At 40.6% G+C, this 10,968-nt stretch overlaps 1 protein-coding gene across 1 annotated transcript; it reads left to right on the top strand.

Moving 5' to 3' along the window:
* The first annotated feature begins 10,159 nt into the window (after nt 1-10,159).
* On the top strand, nt 10,160-10,696 carry LOC147476388 (uncharacterized). The gene has a single exon (XM_086585714.1). The coding sequence runs from the start codon at nt 10,160-10,162 to the stop codon at nt 10,694-10,696; it is 537 nt and encodes a 178-aa protein (XP_086441840.1).
* Nucleotides 10,697-10,968: the final 272 nt, after the last annotated feature.

Here is a 10,968-nt window from a genome sequence, read left to right as displayed (position 1 = left end):
TTGCCTAGTGTGAGATGCATTGTACTCATGTAATGCAAAAATGACATTAGTATTTGAAATGTTGATGAAATTTTATTCATATCGACTTATGAGCTGGAGAGAGAGGAAAAAAAAATTTATTGATAAAATTCGCTTTAGGAGAGCTGTATTCCAAGGTCGGGGAAGCGTATCACCGAGCTGAGTTTTGATCCAGTATGTGCCATTTCCAACGACTTTGTCAACAATGTAGGGGCCTTCCCATGTTGGGTCGAGCTTGGCTGGAGCTAGTGTCTTTTTGAGGACTAGGTCTCTAGCTTGAAAAGATCTTGGGACGACCTTCTTGTTGTAAGATTGTTGGATAGTTTGGTGGTACCGAGCTAGGGAAATTGCAGCTGTTTCTCTTCGTTCCTCTAGGAGATCAACTTCTTTTGCCAAGATGGTGTCATTGTCTCCTGATTCGACGATGTCAGAATGTGTGGTTGTGAGGTGAGTTCTGATGGTATTACTGCTTCTGTTCCGAAGCAAAGTGTGAAAAGAGACTCATTTGTACTGGCTCTGGCTGTTGTTCTGTATGCCCATAGAATGTTCTCGAGCTGCTCTGGCCATTGACTTTTCTTGCTCTCCAACTTCTTTTGGAGGTTTTATTTTATGGCTTTGTTTGTGGCCTATGCTTGACAGTTGCTTTGTGCATATCTAAGTGTAGAAAATGCTTGAGTGATGCGCCATTTTTGTAGAAAAGCCTTAACTTGTGTGCCAACAAATTGGGGTTCATTGTCCATGACAAGGGTGTGGGGTAGACCAAATCTTGTGATGATATTGGTCCACATGAAGTTGATGACATTGACTTCCTTGACTTGGACTAGTGGGATTGCTTCAACCCACTTGGTGAAGTAATCTGTAGCTGCTAGGACGTATTTGAGCCTTGTTATCTTTTGTGGGATAAATGGTCCCATGATGTCTAGCCCCCACATGTGGAAAGGCCATGTGCTGGCTATGTTGATTTACTCCCTTGCTGGACTTAGGTGGTTGTGGCCGAATATTTGACATTAGAGGCATTTAAGAACGTACATTTTTGCCTCTATATGCATGCTTGGCCAATAATACCCTTGGGCTATTGCTTTATGTGCAAGAGATCTTGCGCCTGCATGGTTGCCGCATTCACCTTTGTGGATTTCGTCGAAAATGAGCTGGCCTTCGTGTGGCGTTATGCACCTTAGGTGGGGCCCTCCTGTAGATTTGCGGAATAATCGTCCATTGATTACGGTGTATCTGGGAGCTCGGAATTGTGTAGCACGAGTGTTCTTTGTCTCTGATGGGAGCTCGCCATGTAAGATGTACTTCAGGAATGGCCCTATCCAAGATTGAGTGATTTCTTCTTTGGAAGAGAGCTGAAAGTCAGTGAGGCTGTTGACACTTTTTTTTTGGTATGCGGGTCTTTTCAGGTAATAAAAGTCCAAAAATGTAGTTTTAACCCCTTAACAATAATGCTTTTAGACCAATTATGCGAGTAATAAATAAGAGTTAATGCTGATTACGTGCTTTTATGTATTTCAGGCATTGAAGTCAATTATGTGTAGAAATGTGCCACTTTGGCGAGATAAAGGAGCAAGGGTTGGTTGCTAAGAAGTTCTGTGATTAAGGGCCAAGATTAAAGGAGAAAAAGCCTTTGTAAGCCCGGTCAAAAGCTGAAAAGTCAAAGTCAATGCGGGCAGAAACAACGCACAAAAGTCAGCAGAACTTCCGAAGACTGTATCTTTGAACTCAAGCCTCGGAATTGGGCCTACCTTATGTCAAAACGACCGGCTCGGAAAGAGCTTTCCAATGGTCCAAACCTTGACCCAATCAGATAAATAGAAGTAGACAAAAAGCCTGCTAAAGTCAGATCTAGTTGAAAAGGGTCCCGTGGACTGAAGAGATTGGGTTTTGGGCTCGATTTTCCGACCCAAAACATGGCTCCTCAGCCCATGCACGAAAATGTGGATCTAGTCTCCTCCATTTCAACACACAAGACTTTTTTTAGGTAGAAAAGGAGCAATTAGAGCATAGTTCTAGATCTAGTTTTCTTCCATTAATTAGTTTTCATACCTTGTTTTAATTTAGATTATTGAATCATTGTTATTCCTTTATTAGATTAATAAAAATAGTTAGTTCTTCATAATTTTGGTTTTGATTTATTAAATTACTTAGATTTAAATTCATATTTAGTTGTTAATCATTGCTTAGTTGTTAATTTAGAATTGGATTATTGATTAGTTCAATTTAGTAAAGTTAGAATCTTTGTATGATGTCTGGTTTGAATTCCATGAGAAATGATAGTTTTATGAATCAAGGCTAAACCTCCATTAGAGGGATTTGATGAAGTCTTGATGAAAACTTGATTGTGTAGTATATAATCGTTGTAAGAGTCTATTCCACTCTAGAAGGTAGTTGATTCGCTATGAGAATGGGTAGAACTTCCTCACATGCTAGTCATTAGTTGGTAGAGATTGTCATGAATGATTAGAGATTAGAACAACCAATTTTTATCGTAAGAACGTAAGAATTTGATTACAACAATCTATGCTAGTTTATTAAGTTGGATTTAAGGTGGATTCAATCCCCCCTAATTCTTTATCTAGATTCAAACCTTAGTATTTCGTAGTTGAGTTATTCATATCTTATTAGTTAAATTCACATCGTAGTATAATTTTCCACCATTACTCTCATTAACTTTGGCTAGGACTGATAATATTAGAAAACATTAAATGCTAAAGAACTAGGAGTGGAACGAATCTTTTACTCCACTCTATTTCGATAGATTCGAGAGTAGAAATTTTTGATAAACACATGAGTTCAGTTTTAGTTTTACTTACATTTAGTTTCATCGTTTATTTGTGAGTAGAACTATATCATTTTTACTTTTATCACCAGGATGTCAATGTAGACTGTGGTCGGACATATTTCTTGTGTCTTTGAGGCTAGGAAAGCCAGACTGTCAGCATGTCTGTTATCCTCCTTGGGAATGTGCTCCAATGAGAACGTTCTGAACGATTTGATGAGGTCATTAATGACATATTCTTTGTTGATCTGCTTGACGATTAGCTGGGAGTTGCTGTAAGCCTTAAGCTTCGGGACTTGTAGCTGTTGTGTCATGCGAAGGCCTGTGATTCATGCTTCGTATTCCGCTTCATTATTGGACGTTGCGAAATCAATCCTGATTGATTTTTGTAGCTGGGTTCCTTCTGGTGAAGTTAACACAACCCCCAGTCCACTGTCATTGTTGTTGCACGCTCCATCTACGTAGAGGTGACATGTGTCTGGTGTGGCTTGTTGATGGAGTGAAGTGATGGGCTCGGGTTTCCAGTTGATGTCCTTGACAGGGAAATCTGCCAAGAAATCAACAACGACCTGACCTTTGCAAGACATTCTGGGCACGAAGTTGATGTGATGTTCTCCGAGTTCTTCAGCCCATTTGGCCATGCTGGCTGTTTTGTTGTTGGAACTCAATATTTGCTTGATGGGTACATTGGTGATGACCTTAATGTTGTGGGATTGGAAGTAAGATCGGAACTTCCGAGCTGAGTAGAGTAATGAAAGCATTGTTTTCTCCATCGGAGAGTAATGTTTTTCTGAATTTGCCAATGTCTTGCTGGTGAATTGAAGTAGACCGGCTTTTTGACTCCATCATGTTCGCGAAAAAGAACTGAGCTGATTGCAAAGTCGGCAAAGTTGCAAAGTACTGACCACGGTGTTTCACGTTGTTTACGGTTTGGACGACAGACCGGTACGGCACTCGCCCGTCCATGTGAATCTTTCGCCCTTTTGAGTATTTGTAGGAATGGCCTGCACTTGTCAGATGCTCTTGAGATGAACATGTTGAAGGTTGAAACCATGCCAGATAATTTGTGGATTTATTGCTTTGTGGTTGGTTCTGGCATTTCAAGGAGAGCTCGTATCTGTTCTGGGTTTGCTTTAATGCGTCTTTGTGAAACGAGGTATCCTAAGAATTTCCCTAAGGCTACTCTAAATACGCATTTGGCTGGGTTGAGCTTCATCTTGTTTTGGCGAAGTCGTTCAAAGGCCTCTTGCAGGTGGGAGATGTGATTGCCTGCCTTTTCGCTTTTGACCACCATATCGTCTATGTAGACTTCCATAGTGTCTCCTAGCAGGTCTTTGAATATTTTGGTGACCAGTCTTTGGTAGGTCGCACCTGTGTTTTTCAAGCTGATTGGTAGGACGTTATAGCAGAACATACCTTGCTCAGTTATGAAGGACGTCTTTTCTTGGTCTTCCTTTGCAAGCGGTATTTGGTTGTTTCCACTATATGCGTCCATAAATGATAAGAGGTCATGTCCGCAAGTTTGATCTACCAGTATGTCGATCCTTGATAGAGGGAAGCTGTCCTTTGGGCAATGCTTGTTGACGTTGGTGAAGTCTATGCAAAGTCGTACCTGACCATTCTTCTTTGGAACGGTTACTATGTTGGCTAGCCAGGACGGGTACTCGACTTCTCTAATGAATCCAACATTTTTGAGCTTTTCTATCTCTTCATTGATGGTTTTCTGAAACTTGAGTGCTATTTTCCTAGGTCATTGTTTGATAGGCTTGACGGTTGGATCTACATTTAACTTGTGGCAAGCGACCTGATGGTCGATTCCTGGCATATCGATATACGACCAAGCAAAAGCATCTTTATTAAGAGATAGAAATTTGACAAGTTGCTCCTTGAGATTGGTCTAAATCAGCCCCTACATAGACAAATTTTGGGTCATCAATTGTGCCCAAATTGACTTTTTCTCCTGGTTCTATTTGAACTTGTGTCCCTTTGAGCTTGTATGCTGTAGTTGCTGGATGGCTGGATGTTTGGGGATCTTGCCTCTTTGGGACGTCTTTATCTTCAATGACCTGAGGCTTGGGTGAGGTCGTTGTGCTGACGTGATTGCACCGGTGAGCTTCTAGTTGGTTGCTTTTGAGCTCCATGATGCCTCTGGGACCGGGAAATCGCAGGACCTGATGTATGGTTGATGGGATTGCTTGGATCTTGTGAATCCACCAGCGTCCTAGGATGGCAGTGTAGGACGACCTGACATCGATCACACTGAAACATGTTGAAGTTTTGACCATGTCTTCTTTTTCTCCAATGGAAATTGGTAGGATGACATCTCCAATGGCATCTGTGCGATCTCCGTTGAACCCGTAGACCGGTGCATTTGATTCTATCATCATCGAGTCTGGAAGGTGCATGTCCTTGTAAGTTTGATAGAAGAGTATGTCGCATGAGCTGCCTGGATCGATGATGACTCTTTTGGCTGTCCACCCGTTGATTTTGACGTGCACTACCAGGGCATCATTGTGGGGTAGGCACACCTTGTATAGATCCTCTTCAGTGAATGAAATTGTTGTTGTTGTTTGCGAATTGGTGGGATTGATCACCACAGCTATAAGACCCCTATTTTATTTTTACATTATTTTCATAACAATATTTAGTATGTCTGTATTTGATTGTATTTTCTAGTCAACGTGCTAGTATGTGGGTTTGACTTTTGATAGAAAGAGAAAAGAGGGAATACCAAATAGTAATTTCGAATAATGTTAATATAGGAAACTAGTATTTGAATTTTGAATGTTGGGTATAGATTATCTTTAATTTTCGGAAAGTTTTAAATAAGAAGGAAACAAGATATTAACATAAGGAACTTAATAGATATAATATTTTTAATAGAAAATAAGATTTCCATAGTTAGGAATAAAGATATTTAGTAAAATTGGAAGTTAAGCAAAATATATGGTGCCTCCGGAGAAAGTAGTTTTTCTCAAAAAACACAAACAGCACACTCAAGCAAAAAACGAAGAAGAATGGCGGATTTTTGCTAGCTAGCTGGGATTGGTTCTCGCGTAGTCTTCTTCGATATTTATTTTTCTCGTCTATACACAGAGAGGTGAGTAGTTTAGTTTCATTTTTTTCTCGTCTATACACAGAGATGACTTTACTGTAGGACTACATGTTTCCGTTCATTTTCATTTCTGTTCATTTCTGTTCAACAATGGTTCTTCTCCTTAATGTTTAAAACTTATTAGATTTGTTAGGATTGTCGAAATCCTTAGGTGGTTGTAAAGGGAGGCGCGAGCCCCAAAAACCCTCCCCTGTAAATATTCAATACTGCGATACTGAGGGGTTGGATATTGTATGTATTTTCGTTTTTGAACTATTTTGTTTGTATTGCGGGTTGGTTGTTTGATGAATGGTGGTAGGGGGGAGTTTGAGCATGGTTGAAAGCTTCAAGAACGTTAATGGTGGTCGGATCTAAGAGTTGAGTGGTGTTTTCGAAACTGAGAATTTGGGGTTTCTTGGTGAAGTAAAGTTGTGGGGTTTTTCACCCACACAAATTTCGCTGGGTTATTTTTGGGTGGTGTGTGAAGGATTTTTGGGTGGCTGGAAGCTAGCGATTGGTGCTGGGAAGGAGATGACTGTAAGAGTGATCTAGTGCTCCCGGTCGGTGTGTAACTTTTTTAGACTATGAATAATTAGTTGGGCCGGACCACAGCAGTTTTTGGTTTTGGGCCAGTTTAACATGTTTATGTGGGCTAGTCCATAGAATATTAAGTGAATCACATAGGCCGGGTTAAATAATTTTAAGGTCTGTTTCGGTTAGTTGGGCCAAATCAGTTTATGGGTCGGGAGTACGGCTTAAGTTATGGAACCGGGTCAGCTTAGCCAAGTTGGTTAGGACCAAGTTTGATTTGTTTTAAATATGGGTTTGGGTGAGGACCAGTTGGGATGACCACCGATTAGGACTGTTGACTATTGGGTTTGACTGTTGACCCGTTGACTGTTGACTTTTTCCAAAATGTTATAGATTGAATTTTACAGACCAATCCGACGATAGGATATTGGTGACACTTGTATAAACTTGTTTGTCAGTATCTAATATAGATTTGACGTTGATCTTGTGTGAATATTGACACGTGAAGAGAGGGAAATTTTAAGATGCATAGATGCATACATTTGAATAAATTACGTAACAAAAATCCTAGAACTTAGCTACCACAACTCATATGATTTGCCCTGTGTAGGGCGTGTGCAATTTGATTGGCCCTTCTGGCGTTTCAGTGAATCTGAATGACCCTTCTGGTGTAGCCGAATAGTGGCTTGACTATCTCGTTCGCAAACTTTAGAACGAGACGCACGTTATTTTTATGCCGAATAGTGACATTACTCACATAATGGCTTCCGTGTGAGGGTTACCCAGTATGCGATATCCCGCTTAGGGTAGTTACGCACGGAGTGGTCCAGTATGTGAGAGGAGGCATGTGGATATACATGTTCGGCGTTGGATAGCGATTGTGGTAGCTAGAAAAACTAGGTAAAACATAGAGATGACGTGTTATTATAGACACTTGATAAATGTTACTGATATGATACTTTCCTTCGGTGTGGTTATTGATTTAAGACTTTTAAGTTAAGTTTCATTTTATGCTATGATTATTACAAATTGCTTTGCAGGAGAGTGAGTTAAACTAATTATTCTTGCAGAGAGGACCCACTCTGCGATAGAGCATGCATAAAGGTAAGTACTAGGATACCATACGTTTGATTTACTCTTAGTTAGAAGCTAAGGTGCCTTTATGAAAGAACTGACTACCTTAAGTTAAGGCGCCTCGGTGGAGGAACTACCTGCCATATAAAGAATGAAATTTTATATATATCTAAATGGTTTTTCTAAGGCTACTCATACCAGCATTATTTATAATGTTGACCCGATTTGCATGTTTGCTAATCGAGTGTGTTCTTATATGAACATAGTCAATCAGCCTGGACAGGGTTAGCTGATGTTCGAGAAGGTGGTGTGCTGCTCGTGATTGATGTTAGCATTTATTTTTAATAAGATGTCGGTTCATTTTTCCTCAGAAATGTAGTGGAATTTGTTGGGGACATATGTTTCGATTTATTTTTTGAATTCTTAAGTGAAGAAGTTTGTAACTTAATTTTGATTGCAAGTTTTCATAATGATAAGTTATTGTTAACAATATTTTATTATTTAGATTTTTTCCACATGTGTTATTATTTTCTTAAGGGTTATGTAATAGATTGGGTTTTGAGGTTGTTGTCACATCTCGAATATCGAGGAGTCGGATATAATTTATATTATCTGATTTATCAAAATTCGGGGTGTGACAACAACTTTGTGTGAGAGGTGGTAGATTTCTTGAAGCGCTCCTACTCTTCTACGCTTTTCCCGACCTGAGGTTTCGTCGTTTGAGGTGTCTGTAATCATGTTGATTACTTTCTCCTCATCATGGTCGGAGGAGTGTTGTCTCCTGTTGTGCCTCGACCAACCTGGAGATTTAGATCGTCGATTTCGTTATGCTCCTCGCATACATTGTTGGCGTGTCGATTCTTCTTCTGCGGCTCCTATACGTGGCGTTTGGCATCCAGCTTGTGCCTTAGGTCGCTTTCTGGCAGGAACTCTTTCAATTTGCCTTCCCCTACTAGGTCTTGGAGGTAGTGCTTGAGGCTCCAACAATCATTGGTGTCGTGGTGGTGGAGGTTGTGGAAATGCCAGTATGGACATTCTGGGATAGCGATCACCTTGTTTATGTTGGGCTTGAAGTATGGTGTGGTATATATCTTCTTCAGGATCTGACTCGGCATCCTGGAGAAGTTGGAGAATGCTCTATTTGTGTACGAAGGCTTGCTGGAGCTGGATCTCTTGTTGTTGTTGTTGTTGTTGTTGTTGTTGGCTTAATATTGCTTGCTTTCCTTGGGGTCTTGCTCGTTGCTAACTGCGAGGACCTCTTTGCCTTTGCGCTGGGTCATCCATTCTTTGTACTTGATATACTTGTCGACTCTGTGATACAGGTCGTCTGAGGTTTCTGGCTTGTTGCGCATGAGGGATCCTGCTAGGTCGGAGTCGTCTAAACGGGCGTTTGTGAATGTAGAAATTGCAAAGCCGTCACTGAGTCCTGATTCTAGCGAGAGGAGGTCCTTCTTAAAACGTCCTAGGAAGACGCGGATTGTTTCGCCATGAGCTTGCTTGAGCTAGAACAAAGAGTATAGGTTGGCTCGTTTCTTTCATACATTTGGGATCGAACTCCCATCGCGAACGCCTCGGCCGACTTGTCAAAGTTCTTCGATCGAATCGAGGAGGAGTGTGTAAAACCAGTCTATTGCTCCGTCCTTCAAACTGGCTGGAAAAAGTTTGCACTTCAGGTAGTCGTAGTCTGGATGGCTGTAAAGTGCAAGGATTTGATTGAAGCGAGCTACGTGCTCGCCTGGGTAGAAGCTATCGTCGTACAATGGGAACTTTTGTTAGATGAACTCTGAAGGCGGCTGCTTGTCTCTGATTTCTGTGGTGAATGGTGATGCCTTGTACATTTGTAGCATATTTTGAGCAATCTGGATCGCGCTGGCTTTTTCGTTTGACTTCTCTAATCTTTGGGTGAAGTCTTCTAAGCGTTGGTTGGTGGTGTTGGTGAGGGCTGCAACGGAGTTGTTCTCCACTGCTTCTGTGGTGCCGTTGTTGGCGTTGGAGGTGGCCTGGTCGCGCATCGTTTGATTCTCTTGTTGTAAGGTGGTGAAAGCATCTTGTAGCGTCTTCATCTGTTTTGCCAATATTTGAAGAGATGTATCCATGGTGGCTTTGACCAGCTTCGTGGGCTTGAGAAAAGAGTAAGTGTCATTTTTGTTGTTTTCTCAAGGAAACGTCCCCACAGACGGCACCAATGTAGATGTTGTGTTTACTGGACAACGACCTGATGATCTGATTGGTTGGGAATGGCTGCACTCTCTTGGGGTAAGAGTTTTCTACGTATCAAGTTTTTTGGGGTAAACTTGAATAAAGCCTTACGTAGTTCATCTCTCTCTATTTATAGATGTTTGAGCTGACCTTCCATATTTGCTTTGGACCGTTATGAAGTGTAGATCCACCTTGTGTACTATCTTGATGATTCGCCATTATTATGTTGTTACAAAGTTAATGTCTCCTGGATTGTGGTGTTGATTGAGCTCCGAGGTTGTGGTAGTGGATTTGCTTCCATAAATGGCTGTAACTAATGCTGCGAACGTCCTGGGAGCTGGGTCGTGGATACAATCTGATGGTGAGGGACGAGCTGAAGGTGGACGACCTGGTATATGGACACGTGCATTGTAGTGTGGAACGGAGGGTACTTACAACGATCATGAATATCCATATGATCGTCAATGGCGATCCGGAAGTCGACGTGCCATGGACGCATATCGTCTTTACTGATTTTTCTGTGCAACTTGTGTCCCTTAAGAGTTTTTGATTCACTAGCTATCAGAGATCAAATCTCACTATGTAGCAAAACACCAAGTTTTATTGCTCCATTTCATGACACTCGCTATCACTTGAAAGAATATGGTGTCTTGGAACCTACAAATAGCAAAGAATTGTTCAATCTGCGACATTCATCGTTGAGGAATGTTGTCGAGCGTATCATTGGTATCTTAAAGAAGCGTTTTCCTATTTTGACCCTTGCTCCTCCATATCCATTTAAAACACAAGTGAAGATAGTGATCACATGTTGCATTCTACACAATCACATACGAAGAGAGAAAACGTATGATTTAATTTTTAACTTGGAAGATTTTGAAGGCCAACAAGAATTTGAAATAGTGCATAACAATGGGGGTGTGGAAAATATTAGTAGAGAAAGAATACGAGAAATGGCAGCAGAGTTTAGAAAATCAATTGCTAATGGAATGTGGAGTGAGTGAGTGAGTGACTATGAAAGTTCAAAATGATGTAGTACTTATGGAGTTTTCTTTTAATTTATTTGTTTAATATATATGAAGAATGTAATAACGATACTTATTTTGAATGACTTATATCGCCAATTGCTTTTGCTTGTTTAGATTTATATTTATTTAGACTTTTCTTATCTTGCGTATTTCATTTCATATTTATTTGAAATATACACGTAAAATGAAGAAAGAATAACTTACTGCTAATATGTTGTTCATGATAAACAAATTACAGTGTCAACCAA

Source organism: Coptis chinensis, chromosome 9 (assembly GCF_015680905.1).
Source record: "Coptis chinensis isolate HL-2020 chromosome 9, ASM1568090v1, whole genome shotgun sequence".
Classification (NCBI taxonomy): domain Eukaryota; kingdom Viridiplantae; phylum Streptophyta; class Magnoliopsida; order Ranunculales; family Ranunculaceae; genus Coptis; species Coptis chinensis.
The sequence above is the reverse complement of the archived record's forward strand: the minus strand, read 5'-3'. Positions and strand labels throughout refer to the sequence as shown.

Coding starts and splice junctions, on each gene's coding strand:
- LOC147476388 (XM_086585714.1), top strand. CDS start 10,160: ATGGCGATCCGGAAGTCGACGTGCCATGGACGCATATCGTCTTTACTG.